Consider the following 26,496-nt stretch of genomic DNA (forward strand, 5'->3'; position numbering starts at 1 on the left):
GTGCAGTGGCAATTGACTAAGCAAGTTGGGGGAGTAGAGGCTGTGTAACTGATATAGTGACAACCGCAGCTGCCGGAGGCCATTGTCAAATTATTGGATTATATCAGAATGCTGGAAATTGTGTGATTGGGATCCAATGTCAAGGTACTCTGACATCATGTGGGGTAGCTTTGCATCTATATATCCACGAAAATGGACATGGACGTGTCCCTTCATCATTAGCTAGGCTGGTTTAGAATCTGCCTGTGCAATACACCTTACAAATACTCCAAATACTCCCCTCATCATCCCCCACCTGGAGCTCGGGCCAAATTTCTTGTTGATTTCAAAGCATCTCAACTTCGGATCTTGTATTGCTTCACTTCTCAGTTTGAGCAATACATTCTCCCCTTTCTTATTTTTACAAAATGGCTCCCAAGGTTTTCCTGTAAGTAATACAGCGTAAACCGATAATTTGATCTGATAAATTCCCACAGGACAGGCGTAACTGGTTATATCGGCGGCGATGGTCTGTTTGCTATTGCTAGCACCCATCCCGACTGGCAATTCTCCGCCTTGGTCCGTAGCGAGGAAAAGTCCACACAGGTTACCAGCAAATACCCTCAGATTCGGACTGTGATTGGTGATCTAAACTCCTCCGAGCTGATCGAAGAGGAAGTCAAGAACGCAGACATTGTCTTCAGTATGGTTATTCAGGCTCATATCTCATTACGTCACTAATACCCTGTACACAGACTTTGCCGATTGCGATCATGTTGCCGCAGCTCAGTCGATTGTTAAGGGCGCTCAGCACCATACTCCCGAGCGTCCGTTGTGGCTTATTCATACCTCCGGCACCGGTATCTTGACAGTTGAGGACCAGCGCGCTGGCACATACGGTATTGAGCGACCTAAGGAGTACAACGACTGGGAGGGCGTCAGTGAGCTAGTCAACCTTCCATCAGACGCCTTGCACCGTAACGTCGATGAGATCATCCTCGGAGCTGGTCAACAGAACCCGGCCAGTGTGAAGGTCGCTGTCGTATGCCCACCTACCATCTACGGTCCTGGCCGTGGACCTGGTAACACAAAGAGCATCCAAGCCTATTTGCTCAGTGCCGCAGTGCTGAAGCGCAAGCAGGGCTTCCTGGTTGGAAAAGGTGAGAACATCTGGCACCAGGTTCATGTCCAGGATTTGAGCAATGTCTACTTGGCTCTGGGTGAGGCAGCCTCAGTCGGAGGTGGCAAGGCTACCTGGAATAACGAGGGCTACTATCTCGCTGAGAATGGGTCCTTTGTGTGGGGTGATATCCAGCGCGCAGTTGCACAGTCTACTTTTGATAAGAAGCTTATTTCTTCTCCTAATGTTGAGTCTCTCGATGGCGCTCAGACTAATGAGCTACTCTCTGTTGGAACCTATGCCTGGGGCTCCAACTCCCGAGGCAACTCAATCCGTGCACGCAAGCTATTTGGTTGGACGCCCCAGAAGCCTAAGTTGATTGATCTTATTCCCGAGATTGTTGAGAGTGAGGCGAAGGCTCTTGGCTTGCTGTGAGACTCGGGTCTTTTGTTAATTTCTGAGACACCATAATATGAAATTGAAATGAAGTTATTAAAGAGCATATTATTTGGGGGGTTTGAGTCGGAGGATACTCATGTAGATAGGGCACATTGTAGTCAAATATTGTTTTGGCGTGTTCTTTTCGTGGGTGTATACAACACGTGAACGATGTCGCCCAGCGGCGTTTGTAGATATGTATGATTGATTACCATTTGAATTATTGAATAATGACCCATCCCCACAATCAATAGCGAGAACAATAGAACTTAGAATCAATTGAGTCAGTAAATGAGAGTGAATAGGTGAATAGGTGAATATATTGTCGACACCTCAGGCACCACTTAGCATATTGGGTCCAACCAAGCTTTGACCATCAGCATCTTCTATCTTCACCTTACACGCCTTTAGCTACTCCGCCGCCTACTTTCAACGAACGATACTTGCTGGTACGTTAGCTATGCGCGTTATTTGTCTTTGTTCTTGACTCCCCCTCATTCGCTGCAGGCGCTGACATTCTTTGTTCCGGGCTCCTACAGAAACGACTGCATGAGTTGCAACCTTTCAGCGTCTCGTTCCACCGTCGTAACCCCTCGCGTCTAACCCGGCCACCTATCATGGCGCCTGGGTACGGGCATGGTGGCAAGCGGAAACGCATTGATCGCTCGTGGTCCGGCGAGTCAGGGAGCAATGACTTGCGGCCTTCACCCCATCGCCCTGGGGCTCTCAACATGGCACACCCTACCAACCCCGGACACCAATCGCCCACTCCCCGAGAGCAAAACGACACGCGTGACAGATCTCGCCGACAATCGCATCGCAGCCGGGCTGGTTCCCGACGCGGATCCCACGATGGTCAGAATTTTTCGAATTCACAGCACAGAGAACCGAACGCTATGTCTCCTCCCACAATAAATCAGCCCAGGGAACCTGCCGAACCCGTGCCGTACAATGGCGACCCAGCCACGTCGAGACCTACCCCTTCTCCCGCGCCGAATACTCCTGCTTCACAGCCACAACCTAACCCGCCGTCTCGAGCTGGCTCAGAGACTATCACCCGGCAGCCCTCTCTCCCGCCCCCACCTTATGACTACGAATATGTGACCGACAATGCTGTTGAGGAATGGACTTCAGTGGGCAGCCAAAAGGTAGTCGAAGAAGGGACTGCGGCTCGCTTGCAACAGGATCTAGCTCGGCTTGCATCTGTTTACCAGGAACTTATTCGCTCGGCGATCTACGGTCGACTGTCCCCATCGAATGCGGGAAATGCTGTCAAAAATATCATCGGCGAAGAATCTGTGTCCCAGGATGTGGATATGGAGAGCGACAGTGGAAAGTCTTCGACCCAAGGAATCGACCCGCGCTCCTTGTTCCTCGATACACTTTCTATCGTGACGGACGCCGATACCTCAAACGCGGCTCTCAAACCACTTGTATTCGCGACAGGTATTGATCCTTCCTTGATGCGCCTTCAGCTTGACACCCCGTTGTTGCAGGCCCTGGGCTTGGTTCGCGAAACCTTTGCGCGAATGGGAATTCGCAAGCAGACCAATCTGCTTTACCGACAGTCCAATTACAATCTTCTCCGGGAAGAATCCGAGGGATACTCGAAACTCATCACCGAGCTATTCACCACAAGCAATAATGAGCCCCCGTCGAGCGAAGTGGTTGAGGATACATTTGAAAGAGTCAAGGCTATGATTGGCGCATTTGACATGGATGTCGGCCGTGTGCTAGACGTCACGCTAGATGTGTTTGCTGCGGTTCTTGTCAAGCAATACCGTTTCTTCGTGAAACTTTTGCGAGTCAGCTCCTGGTGGCCGAAGGAAGACACCTTCTACAGCCTAGAGCAAGGCCGTCACCACTCCGGCATTCCTAATTGGGCACTTCCTGGATCAACTGGGTGGATTACAACTGACGAGGAGCGATCCACTACCATGCGCGCGAATGAGGAGCGCGACAGCCAATTCTGGGATCGAGTGAGGGAAATCGGACTTCAAGCCTTCTTCGAGATCGGCCGCAAACCAATTTCAGAGGCGGAAAAGCAACGAAGTCTCTCGGAAAATAATGGTTCATCCTTTGAAGAAGATGCTACACGATCATGGCTTGAAGAGACTGGCACTTTACCCCCGAAGGGAAACCGGGTTGCAGCACAACTGCTTGGTTTCAAGTTGCGATTCTATTCATCTTCAGCTCGAACAAAAGCCGACGTTCTCCCTGACAATCTCATTTACCTTGCCGCTCTGCTCATCAAAGTTGGCTTTATCTCTCTGCGTGACCTTTATGCTCACCTATGGCGATCTGACGACACCATGGAGATTTTGAAGACCGAAAAGATGGCAGAGAAAGCTGAGAGAGTGAAGGCTGGCCGACCAGGTGGCGGAATCAACGCTTTGATGATGGCCGGCGCTTTGTCGGACGACACAATCCCTCCTTCCCGCTTGCGCGATGAGCCGCGAGTGGCGACCCCTGGTAAAGACCAAGAATCCGACAAAGGTACACCCAAAGCGGAAAACGAGTTGCCGGACCCATCAGACCAGAAAGTGTTGCTCCTCAAGAGTCTCCTCGCCATTGGCGCCATTCCCGAATCCCTTTTCGTAATCAGCAAGTTCCCCTGGTTGATGGAGGCTTACCCTGAGCTGCCCGAGTTCATCCACCGCATACTTCATCACTCTTTGAACAAGGTTTACATTCAGTTCCGACCGTTGTCATCGACCGGTGACTTCCCCGGAGCTCAATACATGGTGACCAGCGACCAGAACAGTGCGAAGGGCCAGATTGGACTTACGCCCCCACCTGCGAGACGAGTTCTGCGGTGGGCTCAACTGGATAAAGAAGACACAAACGATGGCACTGACTATCGATTCTACTGGGATGACTGGGCCGATAATATCCCCATTTGTCAGTCTGTCGACGATGTTTTTGCTCTTTGCTCATCTTTCCTCAACCTTTCTGGTCACAAAATTGGGCAAGATGCGAGCCTCTTGGCGAAGCTTGTGCGAATTGGAAAGGGAAGTTTGATCCAAGACGGATCTGATGAGAATAGAACACGTTGGCGCGATCTTTGCAAGCGCCTTCTCCTACCTGCTGTCAGCCTAACAAAGGCAAATCCTGGTGTGGTCAATGAAGTTTTCGATCTCATCAGCTTTTTCCCCCGAGATGTGCGATACAACATGTACGCAGAGTGGTACTCAGGACAGACGTCCCGGCTGCCAGACATTAAGGAGGCCTTTGACCAGGCGAGGGCGGAGACCAAGGACACCCTCAAGCGACTCAGCAAGACAAATATCCGACCCATGGCCCGCGCTTTGGCCAAGATTGCTTACGCCAATCCCGGAATCGTTATCAATGTCGCCATGAGCCAAATTGAGTCGTATGAAAACCTCATCGAAGTTGTGGTTGAATGCGCACGCTACTTTACCTACCTTGGTTATGACATCCTATCTTGGTCTCTTATCAATTCCCTTGGCCAGAAAGGACGAAGTCGAGTCCAGGAAGGTGGACTGTTGACTAGTCGATGGTTGAACGCCCTCTCCACATTCGCCGGCCGAACTTACAAACGGTACTCGGTGATGGACCCTACTCCAGTCCTCCAGTATGTGGTCGAGCAACTGCGGCACAACAATTCAACCGATCTCATTGTGCTAGAGCAATTGATTAGCTCAATGGCTGGCATCATCTCAGACAACGACTTTAATGACGCCCAAATCCAGGCCATGGCCGGTGGCGACGTTCTTCAATCCCAGACCATCTTGCAACTACTAGATAAGCGTCATGAGTCCAAGACCACTTCCAAACGGTTGCTCAAGTCATTGACCCACACCAGACTCGCCGGTCAACTGTTGGTGGGAATTGCCCAAGAACGACTGACTTGTGTTTACAATGAAACTTCCTCGGAGCTCAAACTTCTCGGCAATATCTTTGACGAGATCCACAGAATTCTCACACAGTACCTTGATTTACTTCGCAGCAATCTCTCAGTTGATGATTTCGATTCCTTTGTTCCTGACTTTTCATCACTCGTCACGGAATTTGGCATTCAGCCCGAAATCGCCTTCTGGATTCGGCGGCCCAGCATCGCCCGGAAAATAACTGACATTGAAGAATCAAAACAAGAGAAGGAACGTTCAGCCTCTGCCTCGAAGTCGAACAGCGACAGTAAGATGGACACTACCGAGGACGAAGAAGCATCTCCGAAGTCCGAGGGGACTCCAGCAGACAGTGCCATGGATGTCGATAAGGACGAAACAGGAATTACGGTTCCGATCGAAGGACACGATGCTATTCTTGTTCCTGCGGGCAATGCCGAGCCATTGGCAGCCAACCCCGTCATGCAAGAGTTGATTGACGATGTCAAAACCGCTCTTCCTGCCGAAACATGGGAGACTATTGGTGCTCATTTTTATGCAACATTCTGGCAGCTTGCCCTTTATGATGTTCATATCCCGCAGAAATCTTACGAGGATGAAATCGACAGACTCAAGCGCCGAGTCGTCTCTATCAACAGTGATCGGTCTGATCTTAGTGTGGCGGGCACGACACGAAAGGAGCACCTGAAACGCCAACTAACTCAGTTACAGGAGCGCATTCTAGATGAGAATAAGAATCATCTGAAGGCATATGGGCAGACACGCTCTCGGCTACAAAAAGAGAAAGACAAGTGGTTCGCCGGTATGCGCCTCAAGCATGACGCTCTCAATGTTGCCCTGTTGGAGCAATGCTTCATTCCTAGGCTTCTGTTGTCCCCTCTCGATGCATTTTTCTCCTTTAAGATGTTGAAGTTCCTGCATAGCTCTGGGACCCCTAATTTCCGGACTGTTGGTCTTCTTGACCAGCTTTTCCGTGAGCAGAGACTCACCGCTCTCATTTTCTTGTGCACATCCAAAGAAGCGGACAACCTTGGTCGTTTCTTGAATGAGATCTTGCGTGATCTTACTAGATGGCATGCCGACAAGGCAGTTTACGAGAAAGAGGCGTTCGGTGCCAAGAGAGACCTTCCTGGCTTTGCGAAAAACGTCGATCCAGAAGGCGTGCCAGTGATGTTCTTGGAATTTGAAGACTTCCGGCGTCTGTTGTACAAATGGCACCGCTTGTTTTCCAACGCGCTGAAGAGCTGTCTCGGTAGTGGCGAATACATGCATATTCGAAACGCAATCAGTGTGCTCAAGGCTGTTGTAAAGCATTTCCCTGCTGTGAACTGGATCGGTCGCGACATCTTGAACTGCGTTGACCACCTGAGCAAGAATGACGAGCGAGACGATGTGAAGATTCCTGCCGCGTCTTTGATCGGTGACCTTAACCGGCGCGAGAAGAAGTGGATGCTGCCGCAGGCTTTCTATTTTGTGGCAGCTCAGCCTGGTTCTCAGGCATCTGCCGACGCAGCTGGAAAGCCCGGGACCCCGCAGTCTGCTACAACACCCTTGAATGCCTCTGCCCCAGAGTTCAACCCCACTGGTTCCTCAATGTAAGTGACACCCTTGACCATCTCGACTTGCTCACAACGACTAACCTTTCGATCATCAGCTCCGATGGCATTGCCAAGCAGGAACAGCCTAGCAAGGCTGAAGTCGAGGATGGTGAAATTGAGGATGCGAAAATGACCGATGTTGGTACAGGGAAGGGTGGTGAGGTCAAGCTGACAAGAACACCCTCTCAGGCCGGATCTACCACACCTTCTGTGGTCACTGGAGATACCAGCCAAGATGCTACATCCGGTGAACAACCCCCTGTGCGATCTCGGCCACATTCTCGTGCCCCCACTTCGTCCCGTCAGCCTGATATTCCCAAAAGACCTGATATTCGCCAACAAGTCCATCCTCCCGTTCGTCCTCCGCCACGACACAGCGATGGAAGACTGCCTCCGCGCCCTGAGGGATTAGATGATCGACGAGATAGACATCCCGACTTTGGGCCCCGCGGTCGTCATGGTGGCCCTGATCATACCCGTTCTTTTGATGGCCCTCTAAACGATGTTCGAGGACGTCTCAATGAGCATCTCAACGAACGTGATCGCGAATTCCCTATGAGACCTCCAGCTGATGATCTCATGCGGGGGCCACCTCGTGATTCTCGTTCTACTCGTGAGAATGGTTGGCCTATGGATAGGCCTGGCCGCATGCGTGGTCCTGGACCCAATGATTCGTTCCATGGACGCGATCCTTCTGTGCGGGGAGAGCTGATGCCTGACCACATGGACCGCCCCGTCGATATTCCTCGACGTGGAGATCAATCCAGACCAGAGAAAGATGATCGGAGGCCCTATCCGCCGCGCCCTCTATCGCCGCCCAGACCTGCCGACCTGCCGAACCGCCCCGAAAGATTCCCTCCACCCGATGATCGCAGACCTGCCGGGTTCCCTTCGTCGTCCCGTATTGATGATCTCCCCAGGGGCCCTCGCACAGATCGACAGGCTGATCCAAGGGACACTGCAGCTGGTCCTGATATGACTCATGGTCGACTTCGGCAGCCGGAAGCTCCATCTGATATTCCTGCTGGCCCTCGGAGACGCGGCGGACGTAATATTCCTGGACAAGCCCCTCCAATGCTCAGTTCAAGCAACGCTACCTTACCCGCCCCGGAACGCCAGGCACCCACAGGCCCTGCCAGACAGAGTGAGCGTAGGGCACCCGAGCAATCCGCTCCTCCAACACAACCCGCAGGCTCGACTAGCGCTCCGGGGATTCACCCAGATCGCCTCAGGAATCTTGTCAATGAACCTGCAGCCCCCGCTGCTGCTCCCTCGGGCCCTCGCGGATTAGGCCCACAACAACCACCTCGAGGACCTTCTGGGCAGTCTGGGCCGCCTGGACAAGGCTTCGGTGGGGAGCGTGGCCGCGGCGATAAACGTTTCGCAGGCCTCAACAATATGCTCCAACAATCTGGTGGTGGCGGTGGTGACCGGGGTGCGAACACTCCACCTGTTCGCGGAAGAGGCGCCAATCGCCCACCAAACAACATGGAGGCACCATCACCTCAATCCGCAAACCGTCCACCCATGGGTCCTGCAGGACCCCAGGAAGATCTATCCCGCAACCGACCCACCAGTAGCCGAGGTGGCGACCTGATTGATGATGCCGTTCCCGAGGCGGGTCGCTCTGGACCAACTAGCAATCGCAACCGTGAAACGGAGCCTACTCGCGAGAAAGAGGCCGAGCGCCGCGATGGCAGTAGCAGTGGTCGCAATCGACGCGATGGTCGCCGAAATGACCGCGAACGCAGCCGTCGAAGCGATGTAGGAGGTGGTGGAAGCCGCGACGAAAAGGGCACTGGCGAGCCCCGTGAGACCCTGCGTCGGGTTCAGAGCTCACGCGAAGAACTGCGACGCCGAGACCGACGTGACCGCCCGGATGGACCGTCGGAAATGACTGGACCAACACCTAATACCAGTGAAACCCATGAGGGTGAAGGTCGTTTGCGACCCCCGTCCTCCATGGAGGCACCACCACCACCCCCGCCTCCTCCACCTCCCCCCATGCCGGAAGGAAACGAGCGTCGTTTCAACTCTGGCGACCGGGGCAGTCGGTCCGACAATCGGGATCGCGAGCGCGAGCGCCGTGGCGATCGACGTGACCGCGATCACCAGCGTGAGGGTGGCAGCGGCTCCGGAGGCTCTGGGCACCGTAAGCGCGGTCGACAGGGTCCTGACGATGGCACTGATGGTGGACGCGGCATGAGGATGGGAAATGATAACAAGCGTCCTCGTCGAGGAGCATGATTTTCACCATTCACCATTGATACCCTATTGAAAAGGAATGATGGAACTTTGCTTTTTGTTTTTGATGTTTCTTTTTGCTACAAACCTCAAGTACCCCCTACACTGGACTGTCTACTGTTTCCTATCTTGTCTTTGCATTTTGCCCGGTGTTTGGGGACAAACCACTTCACTTCTTCACATGTACTTTTTTTCTTCTTTTCTTTTCTCAATGAACGTAACAGAAATGCAATCTTCAAGGATCTTCGATAATAATTACATGCTTCCAAGGTTCCTTTGTACTTACAACATAAGTTGTTGTGTGCTCCGTTACTCTCCAGGGTTTAGCGGTCCGACATCCGATTTCTCTGCCCCGCCCTACCCTCCGGCTAAACTTCGGAGTCGCAACCACCTCCGTGGCCCTTTAAGAAAGTTGGTGGATTATCTATTGAATCTCTTGGAATATCATTTGTTTAACCAACTCAGCATCTCACGTAGCCATCGTCATTGGACACTGCTACGCGGTTTCCCCGCCTACACGAGTCGGTTTCATAATCTGACACTTGATACATTAGAAAACACCTGACTTTCCAGCCTTCGGTTATAAAAGATCGACCCTGTTCTTTCCTTTTGTTCAGATACTGAGTGTATCACTTCTCTATTTTTGTCAGACCAACAACCTTTATCCCAATATTGAACAGCTTCACTCTTGTCTTGGAGCAATTGAACAAGAGCAAAAGCAATTGATATACACCCAAGAGAAGAAGAAAAGTACTGCATTACATCATGGCTCGAATTGACGTCGAGAAAGCCATCGAGGAGCTCACCCTCGGTGAGAAGGTGGCCCTCACAGCTGGTAAATCCAATGTCCATTCCCAGATATACAATCCCAAAACTAACCTCATCCCACCAGGCCGTGATATCTGGCACACAGAATCCGTTCCACGCCTAAACATCCCTGCACTACGTATGTCTGATGGACCAAATGGGGTCCGTGGCACTCGCTTCTTCAACGGTATCCCAGCAGCTTGCTTCCCTTGCGCAACAGCCCTTGGCGCAACCTGGGATGCCGATCTGCTATCAGAGGTCGGCGCATTGATGGGCGATGAAGCGATCGCAAAAGGCGCACACATCGTGCTAGGCCCAACTATCAACACCCAGAGATCGCCGCTGGGTGGGCGCGGCTTCGAGTCCTTCTCGGAAGATGGTGTGCTCTCCGGTACGCTGGCCGGCCACTTCTGCAAGGCAATGCAGGAGAAGGGTGTTGCTGCTACGCTTAAGCACTTTGTCTGTAATGACCAGGAGCATGAGCGGTTGGCTGTTAACAGTATTCTTACTCACCGAGCGCTGCGTGAGATTTACTTGATGCCGTTCCAGTTGGCTATGCGGATTTGTCGCTCGCAGTGTGTTATGACCGCGTATAATAAGGTTAATGGCACTCATGTCAGTGAGAACAAGGCTATTCTTGATGATATCTTGCGCAAGGAGTGGGGATGGGAGGGTCTTATTATGAGTGACTGGTGAGTATCCGTGATGGATTCATTCCGCTAGCTTTTTTTTGGTTTATTCGGAGACTTACATTCGATTTTCATTTTGTAGGTTTGGTACCTACAGTACCTCTGATGCAATCGTCGCCGGCCTTGATATCGAGATGCCCGGTAAGACCCGCTGGCGTGGTGAGATTCTTGCACACGCCGTCTCATCAAACAAGGTGGCCCAATACCAGCTTGATGAACGTGTGCGCAATGTCCTCAACCTGGTGAACTGGGTTGAACCCCTGGGCATTCCCGAGGGAGCCCCCGAGAAGGCTCTCAACCGACCAGAAGACCAGGCTCTGATGCGCCGCGCTGCTGCCGAGTCTGTCGTACTTATGAAGAACGAGGATGATGTTCTTCCCCTTAAGAAGGACGGGTCTCTGCTGGTCATTGGACCCAACGCTAAGATCGCTGCATACTGTGGTGGTGGTTCGGCCTCCCTGGCTCCATACTACACTGTCACTCCGTTCGATGGTGTCTCTGCCAAGGCCAAGGGAGAGGTCAAGTACAGCCAGGGCGTATACTCCCACAGGGATCTGCCGCTCTTGGGTCCACTACTGAAGACTGCCGACGGCAAGCCTGGCTTCACATTCAAGGTCTACAATGAACACCCCAGCGCTGGTGGGGACCGACAGGTCGTGGATGAATTGCATCTACTCGAATCTTCCGGATTCCTGATGGACTATGTCAACCCTAAGATGAAGTCCATGACATACTACGTTGATATGGAGGGAACATTCACTCCGGAGGAGAGCGGAGTCTACGATTTCGGCGTGACAGTCGCCGGCACAGGCCAACTCCTCATCGACGGAGAATTAGTCGTTGACAACACCAAGAACCAGAAGCGAGGCTCTGCCTTCTTCGGAACAGCCACCATCGAAGTGATCGGCACCAAAGAGCTCAAGGCCGGCCAATCATACAAGGTTCTCTTCCAGTTCGGCAGCGCACCAACCTCAGACCTCGACGCACGTGGAGTTGTCGAATTTGGCCCAGGCGGCTTCCGTTTCGGCGCCAGCCGACAAGTCAGCCAAGAAGAACTGATCTCCAACGCAGTCGAGCAAGCCAAAACCGCCGAGCAAGTCGTCATCTTCGCCGGTCTCACTCTAGAATGGGAGACCGAAGGCTACGACCGTGAACACATGGATCTACCCCCCGGCAGTGACGAGCTGATCAGCCGCGTGCTAGAGGTGAGCCCGAACGCAGTTGTCGTGATCCAGTCCGGCACGCCGGTCACAATGCCATGGGCACAGAACACCAAAGCTCTCGTGCAAGCCTGGTTCGGCGGCAACGAGTGCGGAAACGGTATCGCGGACGTCCTCTACGGCGACGTCAACCCCTCCGCAAAGCTGCCAATCACCTTCCCCCGCCGTCTGCAGGATAACCCCTCCTACTTGAACTTCCGGTCCGAGCGCGGCCGCGTGCTCTACGGCGAGGATATCTACGTTGGCTACCGTTACTTCGAGAAGAGCGATGTGGCGCCAGGCTTCGCCTTTGGCCACGGTCTTTCGTACACGAGTTTCGCGCGTTCGGATCTGCGCATCGATACTGTTCCCGAACAAACCAAGTACACTGAGTCCGGTGAGCCTGTCACTGCGTCGGTGACTGTCTCCAATACGGGCTCTGTTGCTGGCGCGGAGGTCGTGCAGCTCTGGATCGTGCCTCCGAAGACTGATGTTGGTCGTCCTGTCCGTGAGCTAAAGGCTTTCCAGAAGGTTTTCCTGCAGCCTGGTGAGAGTAAGACTGTGCAGTTGGTTGTTGAGAAGAAGTTGGCTACAAGTTGGTGGGATGAGGAGCGGGAACAGTGGATCTCTGAGAAGGGGACGTACCAGGTTCTCATTACGGGTACTGGGGCTGAAGAGCTACGTGGCGAGTTTGATGTTGGCAAGACGAGGTTCTGGCTTGGTCTGTAAGGCGGGTATTTTATGTGTTTTGTCTTTATTTAGGACCATGTCTCACGATTTGATGTTATTTTTATCTGTGGGGTTGGCTTGGCATTTGGTTATACGAGATTTGAACCAACTTGATTTTTATATTTTATTCGGAAGAATAGTTGGCCGAAAATGCATTGTGATGTCTTTTTAGTTGGTCTTTTGAGTTGTCTTTTGAGATGTATGTGAAGGTGGTGAGAAAGAGCATACTTTGTACAACAGACTTTCCTATGTATGACTAGGGACTTGATAACATTATACTTGAAGTAGACTTGTTTCATGACGTCTTTTTGATGCCTTTCACAAATATCCTCCTCGTCGCTTCCGTAGATAAAAGTAGAAAGAGCCTTGGACAAATGACTACCAGAATCGGAATCGGACTCTTGGGTTCAGATTCTGGCATACATGATCTTAATCGGTTCTCTCCATCCTCGCCATCACTCTTCATCTGACATCCTGACAAACATATTGTTTTATTATTTTTATTATGGCACAACGTCTTGAAGAAGGCCAGCAGGATCCCCTGCACATCTTTTCGGAGTTTGACGACATTGAGCGTCAACAACTCATCGCCAAAATGATCCATGACGACCCAATTTTTAGCTATGTCCCGCGGCAGAATCTATATGCCTTATGGTTCAGCGATATTAATGTTCTCCGGGACATGGCAAACGCGCGAACCGAGGAGCAGAAATATATGCGGGAAACTGACCTATGGAGATTTTCCATCTACGATATTGCTGGTGTTTGTGAGTGGATCTACAAGTTAGTTCTATAACATTGACTAACTATTATACTTAAACCAGGAGCTAGTGAGGGGCAATCCACTGAGGCCAGTAAAGCATAGCCTCCCCGGATCTCTGGTTCTCCCAGCAGGCTACCTCGGCCAGGTCTTCGTAAACGCACTCGATCTCGCTCTCCTACCGTTCCCTCCCCCGAAAGCACCTCCACTGTCCGGGAGCGCGACCCATGGTCACCTTGGGATGAGTGTGGGACCAAGGAAGAGAAGAAGGAAATAGTGGGTGTCAGTTTATCCGAGAGTGGTATTCGTGATGGTTATCAATGCGTGGTGACGAAGCGCGGACTACCATTGATTGAGAGTGCCTATATCCTACCAAAGAAGCTCAATGGCGTGCAGGCTCAATACCTCAAGCGATCCAATTGCTGGTTCTGGCTTAGGGGGTTCTGGGATCAAGAGAAAGTCGACAAGTTGCACAGCTTGTTGATATCCGAGGGCACAATGGACATGGAGCGACTCTATAACCAGATCACTCTGGAAACCCAAGTGCAAACATACTGGTATCATGCAATGTGTGCACTTCGCCCTATTTGGGTCAGCGAGGACCGAACCGAGATGCAAATAGCGTTTCATTGGCTGCCTCTGAAAGAGAACCTGCCGGGGGCAGCAGAGCATGTTCGGAGCGATTTCGTCCCAATTATGGAGAACCCATACCAGGATCCAAAGTACCGACCTCGTGAGAGCCCTGGGAGGAATAACATCATCTTCCATACAGAGACGGTCGCTATAATCCCCTCGGGATATGTTTTCATGGTCAAGACCGACAACAAGAAGGAACGGTCACCACCCTCCATGGAACTGTTGGAACTGAGGTGGCACTTGTCTCGCATTGCTTGTATGCAGGGCAGAAGCGAGCACGAAGATGGTGATTATGAGTCTGATGGCGACTCCGTTTTCGTCTAATTCTTATAAAAGTGACTCTTTTCTTGGTCTTTAATGGAAGTTTGCGATTTCCTGTCAGCATCCTTCAAACGTATTTCTTCGACTTCCTTGTTTAGATATGTACAAGAATAGTCGGCCGCTTATGCGGCCTTGTGATGTCGTTTTTAAATATCTTTTTGGATGTCTGCGAAGGTGGCGAAAAAAGTATACTTGTGGACTTCGAGAAGGATTTCTAAAATGAATTTGGGTGGTGTGAGGCAAAATCAAATGATAAAAACATATGAATATACCAATAAACCAGACAGTAGATATGACAGATGGTTAAGAAAACAGGAAAAGAAAAAGGGTATATATACATAGAACAGAATAGACATTCTATATCAAAACACAATACGCCTCCCAAGGTAAAGAAATAAAAAAAATCACCAGCTCAAATCCCGCGTAATGCATGTTCAAACGCCCAACACAACCTGCTCCGATCAGCAAACCTCATTCCCATTGTCCTCCTTCCTCGTCCCCAGACCAGTCAGCTTCCGCAACAAAAGCGAGGCCTTCTTTCGCCGGTTATTTTTAGGCGGCGAACTGGCCATAGCAACAGAGTAAACACGTTCCTTGTGCTTCGACTCATCCCCCAAATAAGAAGCCGAGTAAGACATCCCGCGATTGGGCCCGGCAAACGTTTGGTAAGGGTATCCGCCAGGCAAATTTTCTTCATTTGTCGACCCACCCAATCTCGAATTACCTGTTTCGAGTCTGGACACTGTGCCCCTTCCCAATGACGAACATAATGAAAATTCGCTGTAAATACTCGGGTTCCGATTCTCCCGGAAATTCTTTGTCGGCCATTCACAGGGGTTGAATTCTCCTATTGTTTGGTTGCAGGAACTGTAGAAGCGGGCCACTGGCTTTGGATTCTTGGCTTGGGTTGCCGTCGGCTTTTCTTCGTCGGTGAAACGTTGGATGTCTCTGCTAGCGTGAATCCAGGGCCTGTCTGTCCCGCCGAGAGATGGTGCTTCTTGTGGAGATATGGCGGGAGAGAATGTGTCGGGTTTGTTCGCATTTGTGTTGGTGTCACTTTCGTTGAGCGAGCTGACTGGGCTGTCGAGGGTCGTTGGCTTGGAAGGCCACTTGCTGTTGAATTGCGGGGGACTGTATGGGAACGGAGCCGGGCTTGAAGAGTAGGATCGCTCCATTTGGTTATCCTCTTCGATCGTTGTTGCTAGACTGTGACTCCGGGAGCGGGATCCTGATGATGAACTGTGTGGTGGTGAAGCGGAGGGTTGTTTGTTATAGAACCGTGTTGAGCTGTTTGTGCGCGATACGCTGTTGCCGTATGTCCTCCCTGGCTGGCTGGGCGAATTCAAGCTCATACCAACGCCGGAATCATGTATCTTGGTGCTTTCTGCTTTGAGGCTGATTGGCTTGGGCGCCGATAGAAGAATGACATTCTGTTTCAAAGATGAAGGCGCTGCATCGACATTAGGCTGACCGGCGGGATTTTGTCTATCTGTCGAGACTGGAACGGTGCTTCCATAGGACAATCCGGTTGGAATGCCACGGTCAATGTTGTGAGATAGCATAGCGCATGCATGCTTGATATCGGCTTCGAGGTCTTCTTCGATCTCTTGGCGGTCAATGAACGGCGATGCAGGGCGGAAGTAGCCCGGTTCATCAGTGAAAGTGTAGCCTCGGACGGGATCGGGGTCCCTGCTGTCCCACGTTGGCTCGTCATAGGTGGGAGACTCGGGATTAGTGGCTGAGCGGGGACGACTGCTTGATGGACTGTCCTCAATGGGTGAGGCCAGTGTTGATTCCAGGTTTCGCGCGGAGTTGCTTCTGGTGAAAGTCAAACGGTGGCGTATCTTAGTTGCTTTTGCTGATAGATTGCGCTCCATCTCGGAAATGGGGGAGTTTTCTTTGTTTATGCTCCGATGGTCTCACGAAAGAATCGAATGGATGAGTTTGAAAGGAGAGGTTTTGGAAAGAGCGACAAACAATGAAGATGGGCTGATTCGAGTGGAGTCCTCACTCAAACGACTCCAGTACACCTGCAGATCAAAATCCAGGCAATTTCCCGAACTATGTGATGTCGTCAAGGAAAGTTCAAACGGTTGTCGGCACGACTGTCTGGTATGCGGGGGAAAGGGAATGTAGAGAATCTCATCAGAGCAGGGAGTATGAGATAATTAAATAAAATAAGGAAAGGAAAGGAAATATTATTTGAAACAATACTAATTAGTTAATTGGTTAATTAGTTCACAGGGTAAAAGATAGTGATACTCGAGCTAGTCTGCATAAAACAAAACAGAGAGATAGGGCTAGATCGACATATCGAGACCATCCACTTGGGAAGATATGGGATATCCACTTTTTGAGGGTCTCTACTGTCTTGTTTTTTACACATAAATCTTTTTAGAAATTTTTAGCATTTTTAGAATATTCGAGATCTAAGACATCGGTATCCAATACTATTCAGCTACGGAGCAAATACTAAGTTATTAATATCATATGAAAAGGGTCTAAGCGCCATGTACCTATGTAGTTAGACCCATGTACACTAGTGTGTGTTTTGTGACTCAAATCCATTGGAGGCGTTTTGCTCTGGCATCTAGAGGAGTCTTCTTTGGACTGGCCCTATCTGCACATACAACGTATGTTGTAGGTTGTTATCAGGAGATCACATATCTATTTAGTGTTTCCCCAAGTACTCCATATGGAGTAGTTTATCCCATAATCATTATATGTGGCTTCAATAGCGCTCGGCCTTGAAAGCCACGGGCGGCCTAATCTTGTTTTCGACCATTCAGCTCGGGCCAACTTATCTGCTGAAGTCCTAAACCCTTTTCTTCTTTCCACATTGGACCGGGGCTTGTTTCTTGCTTATTTGGTCAGGGCAGCGCTACTAGGGCCGTGAAAACCTATCCGATTCGAGTTTAGACTAGGTCTACCACCTTATCAGGTTAATTATTGTGTCCCAAAGGTCAAAATATATAAACGTACGGAGGACTCTGTACATGTCCATATGTTATGTTCAATTTTTTTATTTTTATTTTTATTTTTAAATAATGCGACGTGCGTGCCGCAAAGATAACCAATGGCTATCAATACCGAATACGGACCCATCACCCCCCGGCGGAGTGAGTATCCTTCCGGAAGAAATTGACCCAGAGGGCGGGTCTGATGGAGAGCAGTTGGATGCTTCTTTGACAGTCTTCTCGGACAAGGACAAAGGCCAAGTGAGAGACGGGAGAAGCAGTTGATTGCTTATCTCCCTGACTGGCGGAACGGAAAAAAGAACGGCAACCCTACTTCCCCTGATGCACCATGACATCTATCCGGTCGCGGACCCCTCCATGGGATTCTGGACCCAGACTAGAGCATGGGAATGGCTGCAGAAAGAACTGCGCCTGACAATACTTTGGTGGGATTTCAACGCTTTACCAAGCGGTGATATCCTCCACCTCGGCCTCACCGAAGGTGCTGCTCTTTGTCAGCTTAGTGACGCTGGCCACAGCAGCCGCACCATCGGCGCCTGACTTGGCCATGATATCGGGTAGGACTTCGTGGAAGAACTCGACAATGTGGCGGTTGACTTGCTCAAATTGAAGCAAGAACGCGTCATGGCCCTCGGGGCTATCAATGCGCCTGAGGCGAGAATTGGGGATGCCAGCTGCAACCTCTTGTTGCTCCGCAAATGTGAACAGACCATCCGACTCGATACCCAGAACTAGAGCTGGCTGCTCTACGCGTCCGAGGGCCTCGAGAACAGTATCTTCGGTGTCGGTGTTAGGATTTCCGCGGCGGCGGGACACGTCGTGCGTATCGAGCTTGCGGGTCATGGCGATATAGCAGTTGGCATCGAATCGCTTGACGAATTTATCACCCTGGTAACGAAGATATGACTGTGCAGAGAAGTAGGTTGGTGGACGAGGACGGCCGGATGCAGTCAGCTTGGGCTTTGTGTCGACTTCGGGGGCAAATGTCTTGGTGCCAGAGAACTGCGGGTCCATGAACTGGACATCGGCCTCGTTCACAGGAGCCGGTGAGCCTTGTCTGCTCTCCGAGCGTGAAGTTGTGCCGCCACGGTGTCCATCGTTGTGGATGGCCCAGTGCTCGTTCGGGGGAGTAGGGAGTTTCTCGGTGCCGTTGATGTTGCGCGGCTTGGTTGGATCGGGTACATTGCGACCGAACCGAGACTCGAATGAGTTGCGGCTACGGTAAGTGAGGAGTGCTGACATGCGAGCTGCACCGAGGCCGGTGGATGGCGGGTCATTGAATGCATAGTAGCCATCGTCGTACTTCGGGTCACTGTAGATGCTCTGTCGCTGTGCCTCGCCCCAGCTGATGCACCAGGCGGAATGGCGTGCTGAAGTCGCAATTGGCACAATAGCTCGCACATAGTCTTTGCCGAAAAATGCGTATTCCAAGGTGAGCATTCCACCCATGGATCCTCCGACAACTGCAGCAATCTGCTTCACACCAAGGTCATCCAGGACGAGCTTGTGAATGTTGACATCATCACGGACAGTCGTTAGGGGGAACTCAGGCCCATAGTAGCCATTTTCAGCCTTCCCATCCTTGTAGGTCACAGCACTTGCACTTCCGTACGGGCTACCCAAACTGTTGAGGCAGATCACGAAGAACCGAGAGACATCAAATGCTTGGCCAGGACCACCAAGAAGGGGACCCCACCAGTCAGCGACATCGGCACTGCCACTAAGAGCGTGACAAATCACCAGTACATTATCACCAGTGGGAGCGAGTGTTCCACGCGTGGTGTATGCGACTGGGACATTGTAGAGGGTAACACCGGATTCGAGTTTGAAGGAAGGGATGATCGCAATGGATTGATCCTCAATCAACTGAGCAAAAGGGTTCTCAGGCTGCGAATCGACTCTCTCTACGGGATTTAGTAGCGGTTCATCAATTAAGAGTGGGGGATATAGACTGACGGTATTGCGCAGTAGGGGCACTGCTAGTTTCAGCCATTGTGAAAAAGAGACAACAATATGCAAAATAAAGGAAAAACAAGAATTGGAAATTGGGAACAGGGGTGTGTACTTCTAATAACAAAATCGAGTGAGTCAAAAACCCCGCAGCCCTTGGAATAACTTGGCCTCCGGTCCCGCTGGCAGAAAACAAAGCGGTATCTAGTCACGTGATATGTGTCACGTGTGGCTAGGGCTCGCTCCACACTTGACCTTTTTTTTATCTGTGCGAATTTTCTTCTTCTGTAGCCAACCATCCAACAAATCTTCTTACGAGCCAACCCCTCAAAACATTCAAAATGGTCAAGACTAAGAAGTCCGGTGACACTCTCTCCTCGCGCCTGGCGCTTGTGATGAAGTCTGGCAAGGGTAAGCAGGTCGTTTCAATCGCACAAATGAGCACTTCACTAACTTTCTCTCAGTTACCATGGGTACCAAGTCCACCATGAAGACTCTCCGCTCTGGCAAGGCCAAGCTGGTCCTCATCTCCGGAAACTGCCCTCCTCTGCGCAAGTCCGAGCTTGAGTACTACGCCATGCTCGCCAAGACCCCCGTTCACCACTTCAACGGCAACAACGTACGTTCCATTCCCCTTTCCTTCGGGTCGACAGCCTGAAAAATTGGTTGTCGCACCTCGGAGTCAGCTCCACTACTCTGAGAAGAAGTCGGTCAAAACTACCACTTCGGAGAGTGAAGTTGCTCAGCGAAGGGATCACCGCAAGGCATCCCGGAGAGCGAATTGGACTAACTCGCCCTATAGATTGAGCTCGGTACCGCTTGCGGTAAGCTCTTCCGCTGCTCCGCCATGGCTATCCTCGATGCCGGTGACTCCGACATCCTGAGCCGTGAGGCTTAAGCGTGTCGCCCTGTTGCGAGCCATAAAACAAAATAGAATCTTGAACCATTCTTGAACAAAAACTTTCCCACGAATAATGATAAATTCCGGATCTTCCGAACTAGGCATATTCTAGATAAGCGTGCCAAGATACTTAACCAGTATGTTAAATGCGCCTGTCTTCAGACGAGGTCCGACATTCCATAGAAATAGCCTAAAATGCAATACCCAAACGCATTCCATTATCCTGAGTCCGCCCGTTCCTATCCAACTTAGGCTTTGTCTAGTACTTTTTAGGCTCCGTGGCGCTGATCCTAATTCTATGCTGGCTATATACTAGCCGTAAGTTACTTCCAGTGACCAACTGGACGGCTTGCAACTCGGGTAGACTCGAAAAACAGCTCGGATAGATTCTGCGTTCAGAGAGACTCAAAATTCCAAGGTGAATCCCAAATTCTCCGATCCTTCAATCCTTCAATCCGAACAACACCCTAAATATATTACATTTGCAACGCTGTAGAGGTGATATATAAAAAACCCTTGGAACAGGTGTCCACGCCTCTTCTTCCCGATGGGTAACTTCATTTGTTGGCTTCGGGGAATCTACGGGTCTCAGGGAGCATTTTTCGAGTCTCGCCGAGGTAGAACCTAGCGAAGGTTCTTTCTCAGTGGCGCTCTCAAAATTAGGCGCTCAGAAATTCAGCTTTAATGTCCGTGCCGAATCAACCCCCACACGACTCCGCAATCTTTGCGGGGAAATTATTCAAGTACATATAGCCTGTATTACTTGGCTTGGACAGATCACTCATTTAGCCTGAAGTTTCTCCGACAACTATGTATCACCGGCGAGTCTCCCGATGTTCACGGGAAGTTCCATATAAAGGGGGGACTTGATCTGCAGTGAGTGATCAGGTATATGAACCCCAAACCAGAAACTCTGGCTACAATGCGTACACTCATTTTATTTGCCTCCTTGGGCTTTGCAGCTGCTGAAAACGGCCTCAATGGCTGGCTGCGATACGCATCATTGCCATGTTCAGGTCATTGTCATTCCGACCTCCCTTCGAGCATCGTTACCCTCAATGTGACTGAGACAAGCCCCGTGTATGTTGCGGGGACTGAGTTGCAGAATGGCCTCAAAGGTGTTTATGGGAAGAGTTTGCAAGTCACACACAACAAGTGCAAGACATCTTCCTCGGTTATCGTTGGCACGGTTGATCAATATCGGGAAATCTGTGGCGCTGTGAAAGATATACCTGAACTGGAAGAGGATGGCTTTTGGCTCGACACCAAGGGGGAAAACGTTCAAATTCTCGGACAAAACGAGAGAGGTGCTCTTTATGGTACTTTTGAATACTTGTCGATGCTTGCACAGGGAAACTTCTCTAAGGTCGCCTATGCATCCAATCCTTCTGCGCCTATTCGTTGGGTGAATCAATGGGATAACATGGATGGACGAATCGAACGCGGCTACGGTGGCCCCTCGATCTTCTTCAAGGATGGTCAAATTATCGACGACCTAACCCGTGTTGCTGAATACGCCCGTCTTTTGGCCTCTATCAGAATCAATGCTGTCGTCATCAACAATGTCAATGCAGATGCTGCCCTCTTGAATTCCACAAACCTCGACGGGGTGGCTCGAATCGCTGATGTCTTCCGCCCTTACGGTATACAAGTTGGCCTATCGCTCAATTTCGCATCCCCTCAGACTTATGGAGGGCTCAGCACTTTTGATCCGCTTGATGCATCGGTCATCGAGTGGTGGTCGAATATTACGACCCAGATCTATGATCGGGTTCCTGACATGGCTGGCTACCTTGTCAAGGCTGACTCAGAGGGACAGCCAGGCCCCCAGACATATAACAGGACTCTCGCAGATGCAGCGAACCTTTTCGCCAAAGAGGTCCAGCCCTACGGTGGCATTGTTATGTATCGCGCGTTTGTCTACAATCAGCTGAACGAATCGATCTGGACGGATGATCGTGCAAACGCTGCTGTCGATTTTTTCAAGGATCTAGATGGCGAATTTGACGATAACGTGGTGATTCAAATCAAGTACGGGCCTATTGATTTCCAGGTCCGTGAGCCCGCATCGGCCTTATTTGCAAATTTGTTCAACACCAGCATGGCCATTGAACTGCAGGTTACGCAAGAATACCTGGGACAACAGTCGCATTTGGTCTATGTTGCTCCCCTTTGGAAGACAATCTTAGACTCTGACCTCCGCGTTGACGGCCAGCCATCACTCGTTCGCGATATCGTGGCTGGTAAACGGTTCAATCGCAAACTGGGCGGATCAGCAGCTGTTGTCAACGTGGGCACAAACACCACCTGGCTTGGTAGCCACCTGTCTATGTCAAATCTATATGCATATGGTCGCTTGGCTTGGAACCCGGCAGACGATGCCCAGGAGATTCTGCAAGACTGGATCAGACTGACCTTTGGGCTCGACCGCAAGGTTCTCGACACCATCACTCGCATGTCGATGGAATCTTGGCCCGCCTACGAACAATACAGTGGCAATCTAGGCATCCAAACGTTAACAGATATTCTATACACTCACTTTGGTCCCAACCCTGCATCCCAAGACAACAATGGCTGGGGCCAATGGACCCGTGCAGACCAAACTAGCATTGGAATGGATCGAACGGTAGCAAACGGCACAGGTTTTGCGGGCCAGTATCCGGATGAAATCGCTGCCATGTATGAGAACATCGAAACCACACCGGACGATCTTCTACTATGGTTCCACCATGTGAAATACACTCATCGTCTGCATTCAGGGAAGACAGTTATTCAGCACTTCTACGACGAACACTACACCGGAGCTGAAACTGCACAGACCTTCCTTACGCAGTGGGAATCACTTCATGGCAAAATTGATACTGAGCGATACAACCATGTTCGGCATTTCCTAGACTACCAGAGCGGTCACTCAATTGTGTGGAGAGATGCGATCAATGACTTTTATTACAATCTTTCCGGCATCCCAGACCAGGCCAAGCGTGTCGGCCATCACCCATGGCGCATCGAAGCGGAAGACATGAAGCTAGAGGGCTACAAAACTTACACCGTCAGCCCCTTCGAAACAGCCTCTGGTTCGGTTGCAATTGTTACAACTTCCAACAGTACGACCGGCACCGCTTCAACCAAAATAAACTTCCCCTCTGGCACCTATGACGTTGCGGTGAATTACTACGATGTATACGGTGGCCAGTCACAGTGGACGATCTATCTGAACAATCGGGAAATCGGCCAATGGGTTGGCAACAGCGAGGATACCTTTAGCCACACGCCTTCTATCTATTTGGATGGACACTCAACGATTCGTGTCAAGTTCCGGGGTGTCAAGATTCAGAAGGGTGATACTTTGAAGATTGTTGGTATGCCTGATGGCACTGAGCCGGCGCCATTGGACTATGTGGCTTTGCTGCCAGGGGGTATTGTAGATTAGAAGCATTCTCGTCAAATTACTAGCTCACTGTGAATATATCCAAGTTGGCTGCTTCTCCGATTGTATTGTTTTATTCCAACTACTTGCCTGTTTGACAATTCCTAACAATATGTGGAGAAGAGTGGTAATAATAAAGCTGCTAAGGGTGATTGATATCTTGACTTAATTCAGAGTAAACAATGTAAATTTTGGTCCACATGTGTATAGTACTTGACCGCTTTTCATCCACCAAAAATACTGGTCGCAAGTTAAGACAGGAAGGAGGCAAGGCCATCCTCCCACTTGTAGACAGCTCCCCTCGTCTGGGATTAATGTCCTTTTTCCTGGGTGATAGCAATGACATTGCTGCATGTTCACTTTTTTTAATGTATATTATTTCGACACATGACCACAATTGCAGACAATGTTAGTGAATTGCTATTGATCAGACGTTATACATAGAAAAGTCCTTTGCACAATTTAAGCCTTTTTCTGCCTTCTCTTTTTCTACCGTCTTTTAAAGCTTGGGAAGGGGGAGAGCATGGGTACTTAAGAAATATATGTCTCAAAAGACATAAGAAATAGACCTGCATAAGCCACCAACTATTCATGTGTACAACATAGGTTATAGCAATACTGGGTTTGCTTCAGCCGCATCTGATATATCCTCCGGTACAGTGCTATGCATATTTGACTTATGTGCTTGAACAAGACCAACTCTTGGAACTTTTTTCAACATCTCTCAAATAGGTCGAATTTCTTTTACTTAATTTACTTTAAGGAATTGAAGAGAGAGGCATGTATATGTAGTTGTTGTGTTGTAGTGTCCGGTTGCATCCATGGATGCCATGGATTGTTCAGACAAGAGTGACGCTAATCTAAATCTGGCTAGCGTCCTACATCATCGGCGCGCATTTCCATCGCGTCCCCAGATTCAATCCCTGCGCTCCAACCAATTATCTTATTCTTTCTGATATAAATAACTGGTCTCATCTCATTCAAACTTCGTTCTTTACATCGACCTTTGATGTGGAGAGTTTCTCATCATGAGTGACTATTCGTCGTTGAAAGTGGCTGATTTGAAAGCCGAGTGCAAGAAGCGCGGCATCCCTCAGACCGGTCTCCGCCTCAAACAGCATTTCATTGACAAATTGGTTGAGCTTGACTCACAAACAAACCAGGATACAGATGAAGCAGCAGCTCCAGCAGAAGAATCCACAGAATCACAGCCATCTGCGCCAGATGCTGTTACGCAAGAAAAGTCGCAGCCCGAACAACCAGAGAATGAACAGCTTGAACAACCAAGGGAAAATTCAATCTCACAACCCGAGGAAACAACAGCAATTGTGTCAGTATCGGATCAAATTCAAGATGGACAAATACAGGCAGATGAGTCAGCCCAAGATGAGGCAGTTTCCGCAGCCGATGTGAAATCGCAAAAAGTCGAAGAGGTCGCAAAGCCTGTGGAGGAGGCACAAACAGAGACAACTGCCCCCGGAAATCAAGATCCTGCAGCTGTACCTGACCAGCCGCCGATGGATGAAGCAGCCCAAGTTGCGAAGAACGAGGAACCCATAAAGCCTCAAGAAAAATCGATCTCAACTGCCCAAATCTCTGAGGTTGACACGGGGAAATCGACACCTCTCCCAGTGGAAGAGGCATTGGAAGATACACGCAAACGGAAACGCCGCAGCCAGAGCCCGGCTCCTACTCTAGAGGAGATTGCGAATAGGAAGGCTCGCGCGAAGGAAACTACCCCACGCGTGTTGCTGAAAAACGATGAGGGGCTCAGTGATTTAAAGTCTGAAGGCCAAAAGGCAACGGAGGAACACACAGACAAACAACCTATTGAGACGCAAGCAGACTCGCACAAAACTCCCACCAAGCAAGACGCTCGGTTCCGCAACCTATTTCCACCTGCTGGTGCATCCTCCCAACCCGCCTCTCCCCCGAGAGACATCACAATGCAGGATGCGGACATCACCCCCGCATTGCACGCTGCAACTTCTGCCCTCTATATCGACGGCCTCATGCGCCCACTCCAGCCAACTGCACTCCGCAAACACCTAGCCAGCCTCGCATCCACCCCCGAAACCTCAGATTCCGACGCCATCATTGACTTCTATCTTGACGCTATCAAAACTCACTGTTTTGTGAGTTTTACCAGTCCCGCAGCAGCCTCGCGGGTTCGTTCTGCCGTCCATGGGACTGTGTGGCCCAACGAGCGTAACCGCAAAAATCTCCGAGCAGATTTTATCCCCGACGAGAAGATTAAGGAATGGATTGAGACAGAAGAGAAATCCCGAGACCGAGCTGGCGCTGCTGCCCGTTGGGAAGTGAGATATGAGACGTCTGATGACGGAACTACGGCTACTCTTGCCGAGGTGGGCTCCGCTCCCTCTGGACGACGTGAATCGGGTTTCAATCGTACTCCTCCCTTGGGCCCGCGCCGTGATATTGAGCATTTTGGCCGTCGCCCTTCCAATGCGCCTCTCGCAGTTCCGGCACCCCCGTCGCGACCTGGGCAGGGTTTTAAGCCTCTGGATGAATTGTTCGAATCCACCACTACAAAACCCAAGCTGTACTACCTTCCCGTTCCACGTCCCGTTGCCGACAAACGTCTGGACCAATTTGACGAGCTTATTCAGAAGGGCACATTCCCACGTCGTGGTGGTGATGAAATGCGGCGAATTACTTTCGAAGGTGACGACAAGTTTGTGGACATTGGGCCGGAACGATTTGGGCCTGGACCTCGATCTGGTCCCGGACGTGGACGGGGACGTGGTGGACGGCGTGGAGATTCATGGCGCTCTTGAAATTTCAGTCAAAAGCATGCAGTTAGGCCGTTGTTATTGGCCATGTACAATAG

At 50.6% G+C, this 26,496-nt stretch overlaps 8 protein-coding genes across 8 annotated transcripts; 6 read left to right on the top strand and 2 right to left on the bottom strand.

The window, feature by feature from the left end:
- Positions 1-407: 407 nt before the first annotated feature.
- PEX2_098790 (putative THO complex component (Rlr1)) lies at positions 408-9,251 on the top strand (the record flags this gene model as incomplete). Its single annotated transcript, XM_016747149.1, has 6 exons — positions 408-427; positions 477-682; positions 735-1,530; positions 1,949-1,986; positions 2,045-7,001; positions 7,061-9,251. 6 exons carry the CDS (start codon positions 408-410, stop codon positions 9,249-9,251), a joined length of 8,208 nt encoding a protein of 2,735 aa, XP_016598498.1.
- A 762-nt stretch (positions 9,252-10,013) lies between these two features.
- On the top strand, positions 10,014-12,672 carry PEX2_098800 (beta-glucosidase; the record flags this gene model as incomplete). Its single annotated transcript, XM_016747150.1, has 2 exons — positions 10,014-10,747; positions 10,827-12,672. The coding sequence occupies 2 exons, from the start codon at positions 10,014-10,016 to the stop codon at positions 12,670-12,672; spliced, it is 2,580 nt and encodes an 859-aa protein (XP_016598499.1).
- Positions 12,673-13,177: 505 nt separating this feature from the next.
- PEX2_098810 (uncharacterized protein) lies at positions 13,178-14,392 on the top strand (the record flags this gene model as incomplete). The annotated part of the gene is made up of 3 exons (XM_016747151.1): positions 13,178-13,437; positions 13,498-13,526; positions 13,581-14,392. The coding sequence occupies 3 exons, from the start codon at positions 13,178-13,180 to the stop codon at positions 14,390-14,392; spliced, it is 1,101 nt and encodes a 366-aa protein (XP_016598500.1).
- Positions 14,393-14,850: 458 nt separating this feature from the next.
- On the bottom strand, positions 14,851-16,266 carry PEX2_098820 (uncharacterized protein; the record flags this gene model as incomplete). The annotated part of the gene is made up of 1 exon (XM_016747152.1): positions 14,851-16,266. The coding sequence occupies one exon, from the start codon at positions 16,264-16,266 to the stop codon at positions 14,851-14,853; it is 1,416 nt and encodes a 471-aa protein (XP_016598501.1).
- Positions 16,267-17,808: 1,542 nt separating this feature from the next.
- On the bottom strand, positions 17,809-19,360 carry met2 (homoserine O-acetyltransferase; the record flags this gene model as incomplete). Its single annotated transcript, XM_016747153.1, has 2 exons — positions 17,809-19,271; positions 19,324-19,360. The coding sequence occupies 2 exons, from the start codon at positions 19,358-19,360 to the stop codon at positions 17,809-17,811; spliced, it is 1,500 nt and encodes a 499-aa protein (XP_016598502.1).
- A 298-nt stretch (positions 19,361-19,658) lies between these two features.
- PEX2_098840 (60S ribosomal protein eL30) lies at positions 19,659-20,215 on the top strand (the record flags this gene model as incomplete). Its single annotated transcript, XM_016747154.1, has 3 exons — positions 19,659-19,728; positions 19,782-19,936; positions 20,120-20,215. 3 exons carry the CDS (start codon positions 19,659-19,661, stop codon positions 20,213-20,215), a joined length of 321 nt encoding a protein of 106 aa, XP_016598503.1.
- Positions 20,216-21,140: 925 nt separating this feature from the next.
- aguA (alpha-glucuronidase) lies at positions 21,141-23,648 on the top strand (the record flags this gene model as incomplete). The annotated part of the gene is made up of 1 exon (XM_016747155.1): positions 21,141-23,648. The coding sequence occupies one exon, from the start codon at positions 21,141-21,143 to the stop codon at positions 23,646-23,648; it is 2,508 nt and encodes an 835-aa protein (XP_016598504.1).
- A 1,025-nt stretch (positions 23,649-24,673) lies between these two features.
- PEX2_098860 (SAP domain protein) lies at positions 24,674-26,443 on the top strand (the record flags this gene model as incomplete). The annotated part of the gene is made up of 1 exon (XM_016747156.1): positions 24,674-26,443. The coding sequence occupies one exon, from the start codon at positions 24,674-24,676 to the stop codon at positions 26,441-26,443; it is 1,770 nt and encodes a 589-aa protein (XP_016598505.1).
- Positions 26,444-26,496: the final 53 nt, after the last annotated feature.

Source organism: Penicillium expansum (assembly GCF_000769745.1).
Source record: "Penicillium expansum strain MD-8 chromosome Unknown contig349, whole genome shotgun sequence".
NCBI classification, from domain to species: Eukaryota; Fungi; Ascomycota; class Eurotiomycetes; order Eurotiales; family Aspergillaceae; genus Penicillium; species Penicillium expansum.